General features: G+C 38.7%; 1 protein-coding gene across 3 annotated transcripts in view; it reads left to right on the top strand.

Moving 5' to 3' along the window:
- Positions 1-15830, top strand: part of LOC127423196 (proline-rich protein 36-like) — a 135753-nt gene extending 119923 nt beyond the window's left edge. For all 3 annotated transcript variants that reach the window (XM_051667350.1, XM_051667346.1, XM_051667343.1), the window contains one exon: positions 15026-15830. In XM_051667350.1, the coding sequence (XP_051523310.1) occupies positions 15026-15206 (181 nt within the window). In that variant the 3' untranslated portion in view covers positions 15207-15830. The remainder of the gene's footprint in view (positions 1-15025) is intronic.
- Positions 15831-24714: the final 8884 nt, after the last annotated feature.

The following is a 24714-nucleotide window of genomic DNA, read 5'->3' as shown; positions in this document are numbered from 1 at the left end:
TTGCATGAAGGTTGCATTGTATTTGCTAGCTACTTTCAACATGGACATTCAGAAATGGATTAAAAAGATGAACCTAGATCAGCTGCAACTAGCTCTGGTCCTGGGCTCCAAACAAGCAGTCTGGACAACAGGCCCGCCTCCATCACTCTCAATTACCACTCAGCCTGGAAAAAGCAACGACTCGCCATCACAATCAAGTGTGCCAGAGGACCTTGGCAATGACAAGCCAGCCCAGGTTCGTCTCAAGCAGTTTCCAAAGAAACAACAGCTTAAAAATGACTGTAAGCGATCGTTGTCGGCAAATTGGTACCACGAGAGGGACTGGCTTGAATAGTCAGAGCAAGCAGATTCTGCTTTTGTTTTCTCTGTCGAAAATTTGGTGGGAGTGACTCTGTTTTCACAACCACTGATTTTAGCAATTGGAAGCATGCTACAGATAATGCGAAGGGATTTTGCAGACAAGCTAACAGTAAAGAGCATCAAGCATCAGTGGCTATTTGGAAAGAGCAGCAATTGCGATGTTCGACAGGAAAGGAGATTTCAACCCTGGTAAATTCAGATAAACTTTCTCGAAACCGCCTGTACATGTCTGCAGTTGTAGACATTATTGAATTGCTAGTCTCAAACAAACTGTTCCTGTCTCTATTTGATTACATGCTGAGACAAAATAAAGAGCTAGCGCAGGCTTTTAGTACAATTCCTAAAAAATGCTACATACACATCATGTGATGTTTAAAATGATTTAATTTAACTGATGAGTACGTTTGTGACAGAGCAAATTGTGAAAGATGTTGGGGAATCATGGTTTACAATTAAGGTGGATTGAACTAAGGACCCGACAGGCAGTGAGAATATCTCTATAGTTCTTCGGTATGTAGACCAGAACTGCACAGTGCAAGAGAGGTTGTTGTCGATATTGACCACAAACAAGTGTAATGCCCTGTCACTCACTAACATTGTGCTTGAAGAGCTGTCAAATGTTGGTCTCGACACAAATAAAATACTAAGTCAGTGTTATGACGGGGCCAGCGTCATGTCTGGGAGAGAGGGAGGCATGCAGAAACATATTCAAAACAAATTAAACAGAGAAGTCCCCTACATTCATTGTTTTAATCATCAATTACATTTTAATCATCAATAACATAGCATGGTTATCGTGCATATTATTTCATCCAAGAGTGCAGTGGAGGGGGGTCAGTGGTGGATTGGACACCTTGACACCTGAAATCACACATCACGCTTGTGGATTTTCTGAAAGAAATCGGAACCACAAGAACAAGTGCTGATGTGAGATTGAAGCTGTTGGACTTAACAAGGCCATCACAGGACCGACTTTCAAATTTCTTGCCTGTGTGATGTACAAAGTGTTTAGCCTGATGGACCCACCTAATAGGATGCTGCAAGCTGAACAAACGGATTTAATCACGGCAATTCAGTTCATTCAAAGTGCTTTTTCTTGCATTGAAAGTCTACGAATGGATGCTGAGTTTGCAAAACTGTGGGCTTACAGGGTAGGTGCAGATGATGCGGTTCCTGCTCCTCCAAAACGCCAGTGACAGGCCAGAAAGTCTCTACAAGACTATATTGTGAACGAGAGTCTTGGTCAGCATGAAGTGAACATTGAACAGGAGTGCAAGCAGCTGTTTTTTGGCATTATTGACTCTCATCTCTGAGAAATGGCCATGCATTTCAGCGAACGTAATAGCAAGTACATGGCAGCTTTGGATGCATTGGACCCTGGAATTGAGAACTTTTTGGATGTGGGGAAAGTGAAACCACTACTGGATTTAATGAACACCGAAATGGTGGAGTCACAGTTCACCGTTGCAAGTCAGTTTTTGCAAACACGGTGCACAGGCCAGGACGAAAAAGTGACTCTGGGCCAACTTGTATCAAAATACTCCAGCGTTTTCCATGCCATGCCAGTGGTGCTGACTGCCTTCAATCACGCACTAACATTTGGACCCTCAACTGCTATGTGTGAGAACTCTTTCTCAACAATGAAGAACGTATTTTCTGAGCACAGACGCAGCATGTTGCTTAGACGGAAAGCCAATCTGATCCAGCTGGCATTTGAGAATGATCTGAGTAGAATTTCAAGGAAGAATGGAAGGAGATACTGCTGAGGAGGCTCCACTCATCGAAGAGAAGACTGCAACTCTGCTGAGTAGGCTAAAGGAATGCTGACATTTTTTTTCATGTTTTAGAAAGTTAGATAATTGGTCTTTGTTAGTTGGTTGTTTCACAGTATTGTTATTGTTTGTCACTGGTGGGGTTCAGGCATGTTCTAACCTACAATAATATTATGCATCTGTTAAATGGGTCGCAAAGAGCGTGTGCGTTATTGTAAAGCAGGCACAATTAATTTTTGATGATGGTGCTGTCGTGGTAACTTGTCTGTATTCATGGTAAAACCGCTGAAATGGTGTATCTAAAACATATTTCTGGTGGTCTAAGACATATTTATATCATGGCTATCAATGAGTCGAGTTTTCGAATATGTAGGCCTAGGCTATTTTGCTTTTAATTTTATGTAGTAAGATTATTCAATGCTCTGGCATCTGTAAGTTGCTCAGTAGCTTTTAGTTTCGTGGTTGTAGTAGCGACATGTTTGTTTACGGCATGACAAATATGGGCCACATATATTTTTCTAGTTGGGAATACTTTGTTTTACGTCATCGCCCCATTTCGGTATTTCAAACGCCCCCTCTTCAGTACTGTGCTGGCTCTGGTATTTGTATCTGTATGTTTACCCACAATGGGGCATTTGTGTTCTCATCCCAGATGTTTCAACCGAGAGAAAAACGTGAGATTACGTCCATAGCATGCCGGTGCGAATACATCACACGAGAGACCGTGTGAACTCCGCCCTCTCTTGAATGCGTATACTGCTGCTGACTGGAAGCGATGATTTATGGTTAAAAAGTACTTAAGTATTGATCTTTTTCACAACTAAAGCAATCGTTTCGCTTTAGAAGACATTCATTTAACCAGTGGAATCATATGGATGGAGAGGGTCCTCGCTGCAGACTGTAGCACAATGACATAGTGGATCTAATCCTCTGCGTTGTGGATTTTGGTGACGTAGTGGATGTTTTGTTTTTTATGCGTTACACTGAGTACATTATTACTTAGTATTAAAGTATTACACTGATAAATATGTTTAATATAGCTTAGCTTTTAAAAATGGTCATAACCATGGATTTCGTAAATTACTTTTCCTTGTTTTTCCTCTTCACCCTCAGAAAACAAATATATAAATTAAGCAATATACTCCTCACTATAATGTGCTCCTCATTTTAACATATCCTCCGCTGTACATAAATGCTATGGGGTGAATTATTTGTATTTGTTTATTAACATGTAGTGGTCAAACATACTTGGAAGTATGCAAAAGTGAAATTTAAGTGAATCAGGAGCATTTTAAAAATAACATGCTCAGCACATCTGTTACTCTGAGCATGAGATGGAGTTCAGGAGCACAGAACCGCTCTGAATACACTGTAATAATGCTTATACACAATACAGACAGGACAGAGCAGCATGCATAGTCTTTGAAGCAAACAGCTTGATTTATCTATTAACTTAATTAAAATGCTGCAGCCCTTTGTGGTTAAATAATCGCACAATGTCATCCCATGATTTTTTTTTTTTAAATAATTGTGCAGCCCTAATATATAAGTGTGTGTGTGTGTGTGTGTGTGTGTGTGTGTGTGTGTGTGTTATATGAATATATACTGTATTAATGGCTGTTAAGTATGCTACAGTAATAAAACAAAACACTAAAATGTGAATACGCATGCACATTAAAACATCCACTACGTCACTAAAATCCAGTACGCATGGGATTAGATCCACTACGTCATCGTGCTACAGTCTGTAGCGAGGAGTACTTGTATGTATGACGTTTTTGCTTCAAAGGTCTGATCACCATCCACTTGCATTTTAAGGACCTACTGAGCTAAGATATGTTTCTATTTTTCTTCAAATATGTTCTGCTGAAGAAAGAATGTAATTCATATCTGGGATGGCATGTGGGTGAGTAAATGATGGGAGAATTTTCTTTTTTGGGTGAACGATCCCTTTAATAAAGAATAATAAGACTTGTTTCGGTCATGAACATATTGGCTGAGTGAAGCTTGACTTGTTCATAATATTCAAAGAAGCGAGCCCCAGTTGTGTACTAGTACTTTGCCTTTTCTAACCTGGGGGACACACACCTCTGTCCATTCTCTTTACTACACACATACGCTGTTTACAACATTTGAATCAAAAAGCCCTTTCAAGTGCAAATGAATGCTACTTTCCATCAGATAGGAGTGACTCGAACAGATTTACAGATTTACATTTCAAAGAGGCAAAGTTTGTCCTGATAAACAGCTCTCCGGCGCAATTGTTGAGTTTACAAATCAGCTCCAGAGGCCAGATAGCCTGCCAACGGTACCGCCACCAATGCAAAATGGACATGGCTCATCCAAAACCCTCGAGGCCATCTGTGCCTTTGAGTGGTTAAACAGGAGGCGTTGCTAACATTACTTTAGCATAATTGGAATCAGTCGAGTTGACTCAGCTGATCAAACCCAGGCTGTCGTTTGCCCGAGCAAGTCAGTTTTATCAGCAGAAAACAGTGTAAATCTTGTCTGCCAGGCACTTGTCAGGATTCAGGCTATGTTGTAAATGCAGTCATAAATCCATAGATGAATGTCAGTGAAAGTGTTCAGTTAAGCAGTTTACAGATTAGCATGAGAGATTAGCGCTAATCAGAGGCTGTGGCTGTAACTCACATGTGTAAGCAATGCATTCATGTCAACCCATACAGAAATCTGATATATGGTCATAAATGGTTTTCACTGATATTAAAAAGTTACATATATGCAACATATATGCACATGTATCATATATGATATAAAAGGCTTTTGAGGTATATCTCTCAATCATCATTACATTCCAATCATGCCCACCGCAAAAAAACACAGTTTTGAAAATACTGACAGATAATTTTTATAAGATTTATTTAAAGTGGGATGTGATATTTATAGTTATGTATTTTTACCTATGCAGCCTGCTCTGTCATTTTGAAGATCTTATTGTTTTACATGACCAGTTATTATGATACAAAAAGAGCAGGATGTCCAGATACTTATGACCCGATAAGCTCACGTACTTGAACTCTGAGCTCCAGTACCAAAAGTCAATACTGTCTGGCGTAAGAATGACCTGTGTAAACATTCAGCGTACAAATTCAAATCATGATATCTCCTAGATTTGGACTCAAGATGGTGCTGAGTATGGCTGCTACGTTGCGAGCTCCGAAACAACATTGTAGTTTTTTGTTTGTTTTGTTTACAATTCTTATGTTTTCTGTCTTGGATGTTGTCTCCATTATTGTCATAGATTCCAGACTCAGCCATCGAACCTCTGTCTGCTGATTCACCGCCGAGAACTGCTGGGCAAAGTCCTCGACGGTGTCACCGAACAGGCCAACCTGGGAGATGGGGGCGTCAAGGAACCGTGCCTTGTCAGCCTCTCTCATCTCGACCAGGTTGAGCCAAAGGTGGCGTTCCTGGACCACCAGGGTGGACATCGCCCGCCCGAGAGACTGCGCCATGACCTTCGTCGCACGGAGAGTGAGGTCGGTTGCCGAGCGCAGTTCCTGCATCAATTCCGGGTCGGAACTACCCTCGTGCAGTTCTTTCAGTGCCTTGGCTTGGTGTACCTGCAGGAGAGCCATGGCATGCAAGGCGGAGGCGGCTTGTCCAGCGGCGCCATAGGCCTTAGCCGTCAGAGATGACGTGAACCTACAGGCCCTGGATGGGAGCTTCGGGCGCCCATGCCAGGTGGTGGCGCTCTGTGGGCACAAGTGCACCGCGAGCGCCTTATCCACCTGGGGGATCCCCGAATAGCCCCTGGCCACCCCACCATCGAGGGTGCTGAGAGACCGAGATCGGGTCGTGAAAGGTGCCCTCCACGATCTTGTCAGCTCCTCATGCACCTCTGGGAAGAAAAGAAACCGTGACCGGGTGCCGGAGCCGGCGGTCTCATCCGAGAGCCCGACCGGGGCAAGTGAGTGTGCTGAGGAATGGGAGGTCCGTGGGGGGATACCCGGCGGAGGTGCTCCCATTGAGGTCCCCAAATCGGCCCCAGTGCTAACCGCCGTGGCCTCATACCCGTAGGTAGAAGGACCGAGGCGGGGAGCCGCTGGGGTGGCTTGCTTTCTTACGAAGGCAAGCCGGGACCGCAATGTTGCCATGGTCACGTTCTCGCAATGAGGACAAGACCCATCAACGAACAATGTGTCCGCGTGGGCAGCACCCAGACACGTAAGACAACAATCGTGGCCGTCAGAAGCCGCAACCAGGAATAACACAGAAGCGGAAAGGCATCTTTAAAAAGATGAAGAATATATACTCTTTTAGAATATACTCTTTTTGTTGTTTGTTTGTTTCTGCCGAAGCACCCAGGGGCGTTCTCTGCACTGCACCGGTGCAGAGGGGGAGAAGCCGCTGAAATGAGCCGTAAGAATCCAGCAAAGGAGGTGAATGAAAATCGCGGAGAATTCAGCTCAATGAATAGAACCGCTCGGCTCCGAAGAGAAAATCTGAATGAGTGGTTGCATAACAGCTCCTTTTATACCCGTATGTCCGGGGGAGTGGCATGCAAATTCCACTCGCCAATTCCCATTGGCCTTTTTCCAAAAAGCAGAGGCATTTGGGGCTCCCAAGAGTGACCCCTAGTGTCACTACATCGACACAATGTCGAGTGAGTGACAGATAGGGAACAATAAAGTCAGCAGGTAAGCTCTCTTGTTTTTGTCTATAGTGATTATGTTTTTACATAATTGTTTTCTGTAAAATTTTAATAGTTTTGATCATTTTTATTATTATTATTATTATTATTATTATGTCTTTTGAGAACAGTTAGTGAAACACACTAAACACACTCACCTCAATTGATTAGTCTCACAGTATTGTATTTGAAAACTGCAAAAATAAATAAATAAACGGTATTGTATCGGTATCGCTACTCTTACTCGGTCTCCAAAAAATGGTATCGGGACATGCCTCATTTTAATGTCATTCACAATACATAACATGTTATCATTTTTCATTTATTTTATATTTTTTATAGGTTCATAAAACAGCTTAATTAAAAATACATTTAAAAAAATCTGATTATTATTTTTTATATCAGGCTTCATAGGGATAAAACAACCCCTCGCACATGAAAGTGGCTAAAGTTGAAGAAACACCCTTATACAAGAATGAGAACTTTTATATATAGTAGGACATAGCATGTGTATATACAATATGTTGGTATAACTACCTAAGTATGGATTTCAAAACCTAAAACCTTTTTGTACATATGCGGATTCTGCTTTTTGTGCATGCACAAACTTTTTATTTGGAAACAAAGTGAAGTTTCATGCATGAGTCTGTGAGTCCAGAGAATCAAACTCTCTGCAGTTCCAGCATCTTCCCCCTCCAGATAAATCATTTCAGAAAAAAAGACCACTGAGAAGCTGAGCAGCATTCTGTCCCTCCCAGCAGTCCTAATTACCACTCCTCTGCTCCTGAGAATGGATGGACCAGTGTCTGGACGTAAGATTACTTCCTCTACCCCATTCTATCATCACTGTCTTTTATTCACACCATCTTACACGAATAACATGCTCTTTTTTGAGAAATGTTAAGTATGGGGCTGGAATCATAGCTTCTATTTTAAGGGTTTTAAGAGCAGAGCATCTTTTGAAGCTTTGCAACAAATTATGTGCCTCTGTGTGGGTTGGAGTTGTACCCAGGGGGGGAAAAGAGCTAATATGGGTGGGCTGGATTTGATAAAGAGGCATTAACAAGATTTGTCCTAATTTAGAGCATCATAAGCATCTGTGGGAAAAACTCAATATTCTTCTTAGAATGAAACATCTCAATATCAGGGGTCCACAGAATACAGAATAGACATCTTTAAGACATGAGCATTTTAAAAGGGTGTTAAATAACTTCCATACATATTTAAGTGAATCCCACGAAAACCTGTGAAGAACCGGGTTATATGTTCAAGTTATATTTCAAACTGAAAAAATAAAAATAAAAATAATAATAATAATATTTTTTCATAGAAAGTAAAACATACTTTTAGGACAATTAAGAAGATTGTTTTTTAATTGTGACATTTTCATTAAAAATAAGCACATTAACTTCCAAAATCTCATTATCATTAGTGTAAAGCAATAAATAAAAAAAAAAGCTTTATTTTTTATAAAAACTAAGCACATTTACTTGCAAATTCTCCTTAGTGTAAAGCAAAAAAAATCTTACTATTAGTTAAGCAATAAAAAAATGTGTTTTTATCTGCAAATTCTCATTACTTTAATACAAAAAATCTTTTCATTAAAGCAATGAAGTAAAATAATTTTTTTTGTATTGTGACATTATTTTTTTATAAAAAATTAAGCACATTTTCCTCCACATTGTCATTACTGTAATGCAAAAAATCTCATTATCAGTAAAGTAATAAAAAATAAAATCTCATTGTATTATGACATTATTTTTATGAAAATTAAGTACATTTACATGAAAATTATCATTACTGTAATGTAAAAAAAGAAAACGTATTATTAGTAGTGTAAGCAATAAAAATGAATGCTCCTTTTTTTTATTATGTCAGAAATGAAGAAATTAATTTTCATAAAAATTAAGCACAGTTGCACCCATATTTGCATTACTATAATGCAAAAAAAAAAAAAAAAAAAAAAATCTCATTATAATTACTGTAAAGCAATAAAAATAATATACTATTTAAATTGTAAAATCTTCATGCATCATGGAAGTATGTGTTGTACTGATTTTAATTGATGCAGATTTGTATGAACAAAAGGCAATTTTACTGAATCATTTTTACAAAAAAAAAAAAAAAAAAAAGAACGAGAATCAACATTAAAAATAAGGGGAATTAATAATATATATATATATATATATATATATATATATATATATATATATATAGAAAAAACTCAATGGGTGCATTATGGTAATGACAATTAGGGAGGGAAATGTGCTTGATTGTCATGAAAAATTTCAAAATTCAACAAATCTTAACAGTCCTGAAGTAGGCTTCATTTTCTTTCATCAAAACGTAATTTTTCTTCTTTTCAATTTTAGGGTGAAATGTGACCCGTTTTCGTGAGAATAACCCATTTATTAGGTGTTGGTGACATACAGGGTTTATTGACATCAAAATTCACTGGCACAGACATTATAAGTGTGCTTGGCACGACATCGCTGTCATGTCAGCCTGTCAAATATAGACTCTGTGTGTCAGAAATAACTTGTGTATATCAAAACAAACAGTAGAGGATCGCAAGCTTGAAAATCTAACCCAAAACTCTTCAAAAAGCATGGTGATGCTCAGAATGTCAAATTTTAACTCCTCCTTGACCCATTATTTAATTGGACTGCCAAAAGTTATGGCATTTTTATTATTTATTCCATATTTGACTATACTGTATATTCCTTATTTATTTGTGAGATAACTGCATGTCACTTGCTGAATTAAACATGCAATGCAGTGAGCTCATGTGACAGCGATATAACATACTAATGTTTGAAATGTTTATTGTTGCATACCGCATACTGATTTTTAAACAGTGGACAGCAGGCAGTACACAGTACTGTGCAGTATGCCTTTGCTAGTATTCCATTCCAAACAAAGACACTGAGACTATCCACCAGTAAGAAGTGAAAATGGGTGAGGTACAAAAAACGACAGGAGAGTGTGATCAGATAATGAAGGATGTTCCTGGAAAATGATGGACTGCAGATTTGATTCAGCCATGCAGGAAGCTTCAGGCTTTGCAGAATTGGCTGATGTCGTGGAGACGGAATGTGGATCACACTGTGAGATGGGGAAGCTTTCAGACTGTGAGTGAGATTGGACAGTGTAATTATAGTATAGAATGACACTTCTGTGAGGGGAACCAATGGCTTCGCTGCCTTATTGATGTTATTGAGATGCACAATGATTGTGCTTAACTTTGTATTGAAGGTCAAGGTTGTTGTTTTGTTTTTTGTATTTAGTAGGCTTTTTGGTTTCAGAAGAAATCTCAACAATGTCCAAAGATACCAAAGTGTGCAATCAAAAGTCGGATCTCAACACAAACCAACCAAAACTTAGCGTTACTGTTTGTTTTCTTTTTTTCACTATATAAAAATGAAATTATGATTATTCGGTAGTTACCTACTACTAAGTAGTTACCTACTATTCCATTCTGAACATACACTAAAAAACAACTATTCTTAATCAATATTTTTGTTTAGCTTTCTAGTAAAAATCGGTTAATATATTTAGTTTTAAGATTTACTTGAAGCCAAGGCAAAATACTTATTAAGAAAGTGATATATATATATATAATAAGTTTGCATCCCCCTTGCAGAATCTGCCATTTTTTTATCATAAAATCCCCCCACAATAATTGTTTTTTATTTAGTGCTGCCTTGATGAAGCTATTTGACATATATTTACACATATTCCACAAGACAAAATAATAACTGAATTTATTTTAAAACGATCCTGTTTAAAAGTTTAAAATTATTATAATTTTTTTTCAAATTTCCAATTTGGAATGCCCAATTCCCAATGTGATTTTAAGTCCTCGTGGTCGCGTAGTGATTCGCCTCAGTTCGGGTGGCGGAGGACGAATCCCAGTTGCCTCTGCGTCTGAGACCGTCAATCCGTGCATCTTATCACGTGGCTTGTTGAGCGCATTACCATGGAGACATAGCGCGTGTGGAGGCTTCACGCCATCCACCGCGGCATCCACGCCCAACTCACAACGCGCCCCACCGAGAACAAACCACATTATAGCAACCACGAGGATGTTACCCCATGTGACTCTACCCTCCCTAGCAACCGGGCCAATTTGGTTGCTTAGGAGACCTGGCTGGAGTAATTCAGCACGCCCTGGGATTCGAACTAGCGAACTCCAGGAGTGGTAGCCAGCGGTTTACATGCTTTAATATGGTGTGTTGCTTCCTTGAAGATCAATGACTGTATGTATGTTTTGTGAAAGTTGTGAAACTGCCCACAAAATCCCTTCTCTGGTGTTCCCTGCATCTTCTACACATTTGAGTTCCTCCCAACAGTGACTACATGATGTTGACATCCAGCTTTTGACATTTGGGACAATTTGAGAAACTCAGACACAAGTATTACAAAAGGTGCAAACATTCAATGATGCTCAAAAAGGCAACACACTACATTAAGAACCACTTTTCAACTTGAACAGAATGATTTGTGTACATTGTTATTTACATACACTCACTGAGAACTTTATTTGGAACACCTTTACACCTACTTATTCATGCAATTATCTAATCAGCCATTCGTGTGGCAGCAGTGCAATGCATAAAACTGTGCAGATACGGGTCAGGAGCTTCAGTTAATGTTCACATAAGAATAGGTAAAAAATGTGATCTCAGTGATTTGGACCGTGGCATGATTGTTGGTGACAGATGGGCTGGTTTGAGTATTTCTGTAACTGCTGATCTCCTGGGATTTTCATGCACATCAGTCTGAGTTTACTCAGAATGGTACCAGAAACAAAAAACATCCAGTGAGGGGCACAAATCTGTACAATTGTAGTGTGCAGAATAGCATCTCAGAATTTACAACACATCAAACCTTGAGGCGGATGGGCTACAACAGCAGAAGACCACGTCGGGTTCCACTTCTGTCAGCCAAGAACAGAAAATTGAGGCTGCAGTGGGCACAGGCTCACTAAAGCTGGACAGTTAAAGACTGGAAAAACATAGCCTGGTGTTATGAATCTCGAGATCTGCTGAGGCATACAGATGGCAGGGTCAGAATTTGTCGCCAGCAGCATGAATCCATGGACCCAACCTGCCTTGTGTCAACAGTCCAGGCTGGTGGTGGTGGTGTAATGGTGTGTGGAATGTTTACTTTGGGCCTGTTAATACCAATCAATCATCGCTTGCGATATTTAAGTATTGATGCTGACCATGTGCATCCCTACATGGCCACAATTTACCCATCTTCTAATGGCTACTTCCAGCATGATAATGCACCATGTCACAAAACAAAAGTCGTCTCAAACTGGTTTCAGACTTCTTCAGTGGCCTTCCCAGTCACCAGACCTGAATCCAGTGGAACACTTTTGGAATGTGGTAGAACGGAAGATTCACATCATGAATGTGCAGCTGACAAATCTGCAGAAATTGTGTGATGCAAACATGTCAAGATGGACTAGAATCTTAGGTCACATTTGACCAGGCAATCATCATTTATTTTTGGTACTTTTGAAATGTATTTTACAGCTTTGATGGGTTTAGCCAGACCTTCAGTATTAAATGATGAAAATCCATTATAAAAATACAAATTATTACATGTTTAAAAGTATACTAATGTAAACGGGGAGTGAAATAAACAAACTATTTTAATACTTACTGTGTGAAAATGATTTCTATACATTTTATTTTTACAATTACAACTGTCCCACAGCTGTGGCGTCATTTCCATCACACCAGACAATTTTGCCCCTAATAAAGTTTTTTTCAAAAGTTAGTGTACTTGTTAACCAAGTCGACAAAAGTGTCAGTGAAGAGCATGCTTGAGATGAAATACGAGACAAGTGATGTTTGAAGAAAACAAATAAAATTCAAGGTAAATATCACTTATGAGCAGAATATTTTTTAATTGGTGTAATTTCCACTCAAGCTGTAATTTCACCAAATTAATCAAAAAGTGTGAAAATATTATTGAATTGTGTGTATTTAGGATATATAAAGTGTTAGCTGAAATACTTAGCAAGAAAGAGGTGTCGGCTGTTTTATCTTAAAAACATTAAAAAAGGTCATTTCCGTCAGCGTCATTTCCAACACAGAATTCAGTTAAACACATACAGAATTTGACATGTGCTGGAAATGACACTGATGGGAATTTTCATGACTTTCAGAAAAAAATTTAATAAATCTTCTGTGATGCATGTACATACACTGTTGGACATTGTTAAAAGATAAAAAATAAAAAACAAAGTATTGAGAGTGTGAAAAATACTTTAACGAGACTTTACTTTCTAGAAATCCACAGTGCTAAAAGTCAAGTTAAAGAAAAATTCACAGTTATTATACATGCCGTTTTTATGACCTCATATTAATTGACATCATGGAATATCTGTATAAACTTTTTCAAGTCAAGTTTATACACTATATCCTGATGTATGAGTTGGAAAGAAATCCTGACGTGCGCACGTAACCTGATTTGTGCAAACACAAAATTTCTACATGAGGCCTTTGGACTCTAAGCTGATGTGAAAAGAGAGACTGCAAGGTAATTAGTTGGAAGAGGGTTTTTTGAAGAGCTTTAAAAGTGGTATAGTTAAGAAAAGTACACAGTGTTCCCTGCCTGTCTGACATTGCCGTTCTCTAGGGGATATTGTAAGCGAAGTGTGAGCGTGTGTATTAGTGCTTTTACAAAAGAAACCACTCAATGCAGGTATTACTCTCGCTCTCTCCAACAAAGTGAGTGTGTGTATAAATATATCTGCAAGAAACAATGATCTCATTAGTCACATTTAGTATGAAGGGTTATGATAATGTATTTCAGAAGCTCTCTACATCTCTCCAGTCCATCCAGACTCTTGGAAAGCTGCTGCATGTCCACATCAGCATTTGCCAGCGATTTGGGCCACTGCATCATCAGCAACAATCTGAGCTGTCAGCTCAAATGATGCTGACAAAATGTCAACACCACAGATTCATATGCATTTATATGTGCCTGTATTTTTCTGCCAGCAGTAGTTATTTTCATGTCTTTGAATACAGGCTTGTTCTTGCATTTCTTAAAGAAATACACTGCCTGACCAAAAAAAATAAAAATAAATAAAGTTGCATACTCTGATATTCCATTGGACCGCCTTTAGCTTTGATTACGGCACACGTTGATAATGGCATTGTTTCTACAACCTTATGCAACGTCACAACATTTGAGTTGCATTCATTTTTGGCCGAGATCTTGTATTGTTGACGGGAGAGTCAAACCACTCCATAAAGTCTTCTCCAGCACATCCCAAAGACTTTCAATGGGGTTAAGGTCAGGACTCTGTAGTGGCCAATTCATGTGTGAAAATGATTCCTCATGCTCCCTGAACCACTCTTTCACAATTTGAGCCTGATGAATCTTGGCATTGTCGTGCTGGAATATCCCTGTTCTGTTAGGGAAGAAAAAATCCATTGATGGGATAACCTGGTCATTCAGTACATTCAGGTAGTTAGCTGACTTCATTTTATTGCCGCATAACGTTGCTGAGCCTCGACCTGACCAATTGAAGCAACCCCAGATCATAACACTGCCTCCAGAGGCTTGTACAGTGGGCACTATGCATGAAGGGTGCATCGCTTCATGTGCTTCCCTTCTTACCCTGACGCACCCATTTTTGTCCGACCACATTTCTTCTGCGAAGCTGATGGTTCACCACTATCTCTCCAGGTTTTAATAATGCGTTGGACAGTTCTTAACCCAATTCCAGTGACTTCAGCAATATCCTTAGTTGTTTTCTTTGCTTGATGTAGGCCAATAATTTACCCCTTCTGAAACACAGTAACATCTTTTCCACGAACACAGGATATTCTGACGTGGTTGTTTAAGAAATGAGAAGCTACACACTGCATCAGTTAGTGTTAAAATCATTATTTCCAGCTGAAACATATTAATCACTGCAATAATGATCCAATCATAGTCTCATGTATCTGCTTATTTAAATCCAAACGGCAACTTTTTTGTTTTTGCTTTGGCCAGGCAGTGTGGTTCACAGAGTAGTGAAAATTCTGTCAGAATTTACTCACCCTCATGTTGTTTCAAACCGTTTAACTTTTTTTCTTCCCTCGCTGTTGGAAAAAACACCTAAAACCAACCTAAGCCGGTTGGCTGATCTAAGCTGGTTTTATAGGCGTTTTGGCCACTTTGGGTTAGAATAAACAGTGTTTCTCTCGCACTCTTTGTCTTTCTCTCTCAGTGTGGAGCATGACTTCCGGCTTCAGGAGGGTCAGGTGACGCGGGTGTGGAAGGTTCCGGAGCAGCAGGAATCAGAGCAGAGTTCTCCTCAGCTCATCTTTCCTCCTCAGCGTCAACAGGACTCACCGCAGGCCCTGCAGACGGTCAAGAAGAGCCGCAGGAAATGCTTCTGGTTCCTCTGAGCTCTCAGTTAGCAGGATGTGACTTCATTAGTCAACACAAGCACCGTTTGAAACCGACACCGAGCCTCTTACCTTCAGGTCCACCAATTATTCTCTTTCAGAGATGCTTTATCCACTGGACATCTCTTGACTTGGAGCCTTTGTTTATATTAAGTCAGCATAATGTCTTCTGTCATTTTCACAGAAGGTACATTTTTAAACTGAGATTAATGTTAGGCCAGGTTTACAGTCCACGGAGAGAGTTAATTTATGTCTCAAAAACTCATTCCCTTTAAAGGGTTAAAGGGAATTAATATTCTGTTATTATTTACTCACCCTCATATTGTTCCAAACCCATATGCTTTAGTTTTCCATGAAACACAATAGGAGAATTTTTGAAGAATCCTCATTTAAAAAACTTGTGTGCTACATTTAGGGTTGTAAATTGTTTGCCAAGCGAATATGGGACACTTGAGTGTTTTGAGTGCTTCAATAGGGGATGGGGGTTCCCCCTTAAAGGTATAGTTCACCCAAATCTCATCATTTACTCACCCTCATGCCATCCCAGATGTGTATGACTTTCTTTTCATCTGCAGAACACAATTGAGGATTTTTAGAAGAATATTTCAGCTCTGTAGGTCCATACAATGCAAGTAAAGAGGGTCCAAATCTTTAAAGCTCAAAAAGCACATAAAGGCAGCATAAAAGTAACCCTTACGCCTCCAGTGGTTTAATCCATGTCTTCAAAAGTAATGTGATAGGTGTGGGTGAGAAACAGATCAATATTTAAGTATATCAATATTTCCTATGAATTCTACTTCCTGCCCAGTAGGTGGCCAAAAACAAAAGAGGAAGAATATGAAAGTGAAAGTGGAGATTTATAGTTAAAAAAGTACTTAAATATCGATCTGTTTCTCACCCACATTTATCATATCACTTCTGAAGACATAGATTTATCCACTGGAGTCGTTTGGATTACTTTTATGCTGCCTTTATGTGCTTTTTGAGCTTCAAAGTTTTAGACCCTATTGACTTACATTGTGTGGACATACAGAGCTGAAATATTCTTCTAAAAAGCTTTGTTTTCTGCAAAAAGAACGAAAGCCATACACATCTAGGATGGTATGAAGGTGGGTAAATGATGAGAGAATTTTCTTTTTTGGGTGAACTATCCCTTTAAGCATTTTGCTTAATCAAGGTCCCCCTTGATTTTTTTCCGCTTCAATATGAGCCTTTGAACCATACACTATTCACTGATAAACTTCCATTCCACCAAAGCTTTAAAATCTTCGAAGAATTACTTTTTGTAATTTTTACATAATTTGCAATAATTTACACCAAACCTGATGCACCAGTATGATAATGTGGAATGAAAAATGAGATTCGAGAGCTGCAGCAAAGGGGAAGATAATGCCCTAAATTTCAGTCTGTTCCTCACACAAAGCTATCGTATGGTTTGAAATATAGCACACAAGTCGTATGGACTGCTTATATGGTAATTTAATGGTGTTTTTGGAGCTTGATAGCCATGGTCACCATTAACTGTTGGTTTCTTTAAAAGTTTACATTTTGAGTTTGGAACAACATGGGGGTGAGTAAATGATGAAGGAATTTCCATTTTGGGGTGAATTAAGAGTTTAAACCAGAAGCTGAGATGAGGCTTCCTGTTGTTTTTTGTGTCCCTTTTAATCAATTATTACTACCTGAAGAGCGATGAACTTCAGAGAAAGATATGACTGATCCACAGTGACGGGAGGAGACAGGAAGTTAAGAAGAGATGTTCTTCTGGACATTATTAAAGACAGAGAGAGACAAAGAAAAACTGAGACATGAGTAAAAAAAAGAAGGCGAGATTGCTGATTCATCATTTTTGGAGCAATGAGGGTCAAACCACCAGCTTTTATACGATGAAAATGTTTCAAGAAATCAATTATTTACTACTAATTATTATTACATGCTTAACGCTTTTATGTAGATAATCTAACAGCTATACACGCACGGCAATATTTAAAGCAGAGATAATGAGAACAGAGTGGATTTAAGAAGTGTTCTGTTTCATTCTTTGTGAATGCATAATTTAAAAATCTATTAAAAAGCTCTATAAAATATTTTACTACACAATAACTGTGTGATGTGCTGTTTATTTATGTCTTAAAAGGGAATGCTATGTTTTATACAAATTTTTTGCAGTGGCTTGCATTACTACTGTAAAGTCCCATAGACACCAGTCTTCAAATTGCAACGCAGAAAAAAACCAAACAAACAAAACAGAACTGTCTTCCATTGGATGTACAAACAGATTATCCCACTCTAAACTCACACCATTGGTAAAAAAAAAAAAAAAAAGCAGTTTAAAAACACTTACTTTTCGCCCTGTTCTTCACACAATGCTGTCTTATGACATCTAAACACTTTTACTATAGTGCATGATACATTTTAACGTTTGCATTACATATACAACTACATTTACGAGCTTGTTCGAGTGTGATCAAATTGCGCGGTAGCTCAATTGATAGAGCATTATACTTGCACGCGAAGGACTAGGGTACAAGTCCAGAAGATTATGCAAATCGACACGTGAGCCAAAAGTGTCATAGAACCACCACAAGATAACGTGGTTGCTTCAGCAATTGTGGTTTTCATCTCAAATTTGCTTTTATGACACTATTGTTTAGGTTTAGGGTTTAGGGTAGGGCGGTTGCTTTTGTTGATTTAAAACTATAGAGCAAAACCTCATCTGTTTAGGAGAATATTTAACTCGCTTTTAGCGCCACTCGGTGGATATTTCACCTCAGAACTGCCACGGTACATGTAAGGACCCACATAATATAATTTAGCAAATAAATATATCACCAGTCACGTAATTTTCATGAGATCAAGCTCAATTTAAACATGCCAATTTAAATCGTTTTTCCCTTTGAAGATGTTAAGCTCTTTAAGTTCAAAAAGCTCTTGTGTTTGTCAGAGAAGCTCTTTGGTAGAACACAGGTGATCGCAGCCAACTTCCCCTCATGAACTCCAGCTAAATTCAGTTCAATACTGGCCTGAGGCTGAGGAACACACTTCCACTGAACTCTGTATGCTGGTGAGCTCCACTCGGAGTTCTGAGTGGAAATGCTTCTGTCATGTATAAGCAGAGGTGGGTAGAGTAGCCAAAAACTTTACTCAAGTAAAAGTACAATTACTTTAAATAAATAATTACTCAAGTAGAAGTAAAAGTGGTAACATTAATAATTACTTGAGTAAGAGTAAGAAAGTATCCAATTAAAAGAGTACTCAAGCAGTGAGAAACTCGTTACATTCACAAATGACATAATGGATGTTAACTCCCTACATTCCATTACATAATACACATTTAACATGTATTACAGAATTATTATTATTAATGGAAATTCTGTCATCATTCACAATCATGTTGTTCCAAACCCATATGACTTTCTTTCTTCCATGCAACACAATAAGGATATTTTAGACAGAATGTTTGCCTAGGTCACCATTTACTTTCAGTGAATGTGTTATATATATATATATATATATATATATATATATATATATATATATATATATATATATATATATATATACACTATATTGCCAAAAGTATTCGCTCACCCATCCAAATAATTGAATTCAGGTGTTCCAATCTCTTCCATGGCCACAGGTGTATAAAATGAAGCACCTAGGCATGCAGACAGCTTCTACAAACATTTGAGAAAGAATGGGCCGCTCTCAGGAGCTCAGTGAATTCCAGCGTGGTACTGTGATAGGATGCCACCTGTGCAACAAGTCCAGTCGTGAAATATCCTCGCTACTAAATATTCCACAGTCAACTGTCAGTGGTATTATAACAAAGTGGAAGCGATTGGGAACTCAGCCACGAAGTGGTAGGCCACGTAAAATGACAGAGCGGGGTCAGCGGATGCTGAGGCGCATAGTGCGCAGAGGTCGCCAACTTTCTGCAGAGTCAATCGCTACAGACCTCCAAAGTTCATATGGCCTTCAGATTAGCTCAAGAACAGTGCGTGGAGAGCTTCATGGAATGGGTTTCCATGGCCGAGCAGCTACATCCAAGCCATACATCACCAAGTGCAATGCAAAGTGTCGGATGCAGTGGTGTAAAGCACGCCGCCACTGGACTCTAGAGCAGTGGAGACGCGTTCTCTGGAGTGACGAATCACGCTTCTCCATCTGGCAATCTGATGGACGAGTCTGGGTTTGGCGGTTGCCAGGAGAATGGTACTTGTCTGACTGCATTGTGCCAACTGTGAAGTTTGGTGGAGGGGGGATTATGGTGTGGGGTTGTTTTTCAGGAGCTGGGCTTGGCCCCTTAGTTCCAGTGAAAGGAACTCTGAATGCTTCAGCATACCAAGAGATTTTGGACAATTCCATGCTCCCAACTTTGTGAGAACAGTTTGGGGATGGCCCCTTCCTGTTCCAACATGACTGCGCACAAAGCAAGGTCCATAAAGACATGGATGAGCGAGTTTGGTGTGGAAGAACTTGACTGTCCTGCACAGAGTCCTGACCTCAACCCGATAGAGCACCTTTGGGATGAATTAGAGCGAAGACTGCGAGCCAGGCCTTCTCGTCCAACATCAGTGTCTGACCTCACAAATGCGCTTCTGGAAGAATGGTCAAAAATTCCCATAAACACACTCCTAAACTTTGTGGAAAATCTTCCCAGAACAGTTGAAGCTGTTATAGCTGCAAAGGGTGGGCCGACGTCATAGTAAACCCTATGGATTAAGAATGGGATGTCACTTAAGTTCATATGTGTCTAAAGACAGATGAGCGAATACTTTTGGCAATATAGTGTATATATATATATATATATATATATATATATATATATATATATATATATATATATATATATATATATATATTGAAAGTGAATGGTGACTGAGACTGTCAGTCCCTAACATTCTGTCTAACATATTTTGGGTTCCACAGAATACAAAAGGTCACTTGTGTTTGAAACAACATGAGGGTATGGAAATGATGACAGGATATTCAATTATGGCTGAGCTATCACTTTAAAGGTGTAGTTCACCCAAAAATGAAAATTCTTTCATCATTTACTCACCCTCATACCATCCCAGAGTAAATGTAGCATGTTCCTACCCACCTCTGTGTATCAGGCTAGTATATTGAGCACTGTCCTCTCCGGCCTCTCTTGCAGAGTTTCTTCACCCTCTTCCTTTGATAACACATCATTGTCTATAATCAGCACTGCATCTCACATGGAGTGCAGTGATCACAGAGCTCTTGAGAAAGGTGTCAGTAGTCGTCTTTGACTTTGACCATGCATCTAATACGGATCACAGAACAGTTTCATCCCTTCAACAGGTCATTCCTACTATGCAGTGCATTTTCATACCCTCATCATATATGTCTTAATATATCGACTAAAATATTTGACTTACAGTTTTTAAGGATGGAAATCATATTAGTTATTTTTACATATAACAAAATATCACTATTAAATGATCATAAGGATGAATTTTAAGTAGATGCCAAACGACTGTAGATTTTACCGATAGGATAACTAAGGTGGTGGAAAAGGCCAATAACCGATTATTCGATAAATTAGATTTATAGAATGTTAAAACACTTTCTTAGCATTTACTTACTATGACAGGCACAGACATTGTAATAATTATCCCAGATGCAGTTAATTGTGCAACCAAAATCCCAATAATAACAACAAAAAATAAAGAAGATTTGGAGCATAACATGGGACTATAAACAAGACCGAAACACACTTTTGGGACTCTTATTTTTAAATGATGGAGACTTGGCTCCATTACAATGCTCTGTTTGGAAATATTGCAGTTTATTGACAAATACTGCAGGTGTATCTAACAAAGTTTCAAACAAAGCTCGTTTTCGTGTTTTAATTGGTAATCAATTTATAGGTTTTTCCTGTGCCCTCAATATCCTTTTCCATCCTGTTAAAGCGATAGTTCACCCAAAAATGACAATTCCTTTAAGGCCGATTTATACTTCTTCGTTGAACCTACACCATAGCCTGATGCGCACCTCTCCAAAAATGCAACTAGGCGTCGTATCAGTTGAGCCCACAGCACTTGTGATTGATTCAATTTGTGAGAAGAGCCCATCTCTCAGGATGAAAAAAAGATAATTGAGGTAGCGTCACATTTTCTTCAAGATTATTTTAAGATATATGCCTCATACCAGCAAATATTGTATTTGGGCTCGTTTTAATCTGGAGCATCTGCTGTTTTTAGATTCTGTTTGTTTCGTGAAGTTCCAAGTGAAAATGGGAAAAAAGCCACATCTGTTCACAGCTTTTACTCAGTATGTATTTGGTCTGTGAGTGAAACAATATGCTTGTTGTATTCTTCTCGAGACCTTTCTGATCTGTAAGATCTTTTTGTGACTGTTTGTTTGACAGCAAATTAAAAAGCATTTAAGAGTTGGTCATATTGCCTAAATATATTGTAAAGTCCAGCTACTAAGCTTTAAAAGACACCCATTTTTTTGTTGTAATTTGTTTTTGCCAGTGCGGAGTGTCAAAGTGTGCCAAATTATTTATTTATTATTATTTAAGCCATTCAAGAGCAAACATACAATACAGTATAAGCCTGATTTATTTACTCTCCGCTTGGTTGGCAACATGTAACACATAATATGTCTTAACATGTTCATGTAATTTGATGAACTAGTTTTTAATGATACAATAAATACTTTTGAATTCACAAATTTCCTTGCTTTCCTTGATTTATGAAATTTAAAATTATAGCAATACACTAGCATTTTGTCTGTGTATGCAGAACTGTAAATACAAACCACAGCATAGTGGCTACAACGTAGGTTGGACGGAGAAATATATTTTGTAGTATTTCCTTAATGACAACATCATCCAGGAAGTGACATCATTTTAGTGGGAAAACAACAGCACAAACACCAGTAAAGACAGCACAGCAATAAACTGGAGTAAAAATTACTTAAATATTGATCTTTTTCTCACCCACAATAAAAGCTGGAATCGATTTTTTTGCTGTTCCATTCACATTCATTTGAGTCAGAACTCTGGCAACAAAAAGCCCAGAATTTGAAAGAATCTTGCATCAAGGGATGTGAAAATGTGTATAGCATAAGTTTAAGGAGTCATGTTTGCATAGTGTATAATTATAGGGCCTGTATCTCACTAAAGTGACTATTGGATGCAGTGTTTGGGAGTAAATTACTAAAAGTAGATGCTACTAACTTAACTGCATTTTTCAGTAGCGTTATAGATTGCAGTAGCTTTTTCATTAAAGGGATAGTTCACACAAAAATGAAAATTCAGTCATTGTTTACTCACCAGTGTGTTGTTATAACGCTGTATGACTTTCTTTTTCTTAAAGCTATACTATGTAACTTTTGGCCCTCTAGCAGTTAAAAAATAAAACTGCATGTGTCTTGCGGAAGAACACTGTTTTGGTAATGATGTATGTAGTGCCTCGGCTCTGCTCCTCTGTGTGGATGAATGTGGTTCGAGGCACTGGTGTACACAAGGATGCAGGACATCTTATCAGAGGGAATGGACAAATAAATAACGAAAGAAAGGAAAAGACGGATATTCGAAAACATGTCATCTGAGCAGGTACTGTAAGTGCCATATCTTTTTTATATATATATATATATATATATATATATATATATATATATATATATATATATATATATACCCTTTTCTCCCAATTTGGAATGCCCAATTCCCACCACTTAGTAGGTCCTCATGGTGGTGCGGCTACTCACCTTAATCCGGGTGGTGGAGGACAAGTCTCAGTTGCCTCTGCTTCTGAGACCATCAGTCCACGCATCTTATCATGTGGCTCGCTGCGCATGACACCGCAGAGACTCACAGCATGTGGAGACTCATGCTACTATCTGTGATCCACGCACAACTTACCACACACCCCATTGAGAGCGAGAACCCCTAAACACGACCACGAGGAGGTTACCCCGTGTGACTCTACCCTCCCTAGCAACTGGGCCAATTTGGTTACTTAGGAGACCTGGTTGGAGTCACTCAGCACACCCTGGATTGGAACTTGCGACTCCAGGGGTGGTAGTCAGCGTCAATACTCGCTGAGCTACCCAGGCCCCCGTAAGTGCCATATCTTATGCAGTTGTTCTGACTTATTGGAAACACTGATGTTTTGAAATAAATTATGTTACAAAAGTTAGGCAACGTTCGTTAACATTAGACATAATGATTGCTAGTCTGATAAGGTCAAACTTTGTAAATTTTAATAACTGCAGGATATTCTGGCCAAATAGACCATGGTAGTAACTAATTTATAGATTGTCATTGTTACCAACCAGTGGTCAACATCATTTCAAGACTCACATGTCCTAGGCAAGCCTAGGACTAAAGGATTTATTAATATAAATTATTGCTGTTATAAAGAAAAATACACACGTGTGCTAGCAAGTGAAAAGTTCTGCACCGATTACAGTATAATTATTGTATTTCGCTACACACACACAGACTATACATAAACCATATCAATAAAATATCTTACCTTTTGAGTAAGAAAAAATCCATCTCTGGGTCACTTTTAAATCCTTTCAGATCTCGGAGTTCACGCCACATCTGAAAAGCCAATCCGATGTTGATTCGGGTTTTATTACAGACTCTGTCGCTTTCCCTTTTTGCTTGTAGACTTTCAGGTTCACGCTACAGTAGCCGGAGCTTATTTTCTCTGTGTACGGATTTGACGTCAGCACGCACGGGTGAATGACGTATGTACGCAATTTCCCGTGAAATCTGTCCTGACAGCTCTAAAATATAAATCATTATTATAGGTTTATCAAAGTGTATTTGGGTAAAGACATGGTTTGGAAGATGGATTTTTGTTGCACTCTCTCATTAATAACATTTTGTTGTTTTTTAACAAAAAAAAGTTACATAGTGTAGCTTTAACACAAAGGGAGAAATTGTGAAAACATTTTGTGCTCAGTGATGTCATACAATGGCAGTTTATGTTGACCACTTCTTCAAGCTTCAAAAGAACACAAAAGTATAATTTAGAAGTCTAATAAATTATTCCATGAGACTCATGATTGTTATGAAAGTATACGATAAGATTTAGAGAGAAACCAACCGAAATCTAATGTATTATTTAGTGAAAATGTTCTCCTGTGTGTGTTCATGATGGGGCATGAGAGCAACAGTTCACGCAGCACCCTCGCGACATTGGGGCGTTCAAGCGAAAACATGTTTTGTTTATTTAAAAACAGGTCCTCCACTACGATAGTGACAACAGAATACAACACATCTGCACACAAACCAGAGAACAGAACTTACTAAACATGTCTGAAGAGTTTGTAGTCGCAGAATTGCATTTCTGCGCACAGGCATAGCAACACCCTGGCAACTGCCACAACACCCTAGAATCATGGCGGCGAGTTTTGCACCAGCAAGTACCACACGCATTTTCTTCATGTCAAAATTTAAGAAAGCTGTTGACAAAAATACATGACAACCATGGTACTATACAAAGTTTTTAGTCAA

This window comes from Myxocyprinus asiaticus, chromosome 3 (genome assembly GCF_019703515.2).
Source record: "Myxocyprinus asiaticus isolate MX2 ecotype Aquarium Trade chromosome 3, UBuf_Myxa_2, whole genome shotgun sequence".
NCBI lineage: Eukaryota > Metazoa > Chordata > Actinopteri > Cypriniformes > Catostomidae > Myxocyprinus > Myxocyprinus asiaticus.
Note: the sequence above shows the minus strand (reverse complement) of the source record. Positions and strands in the feature narration are given on the sequence as shown.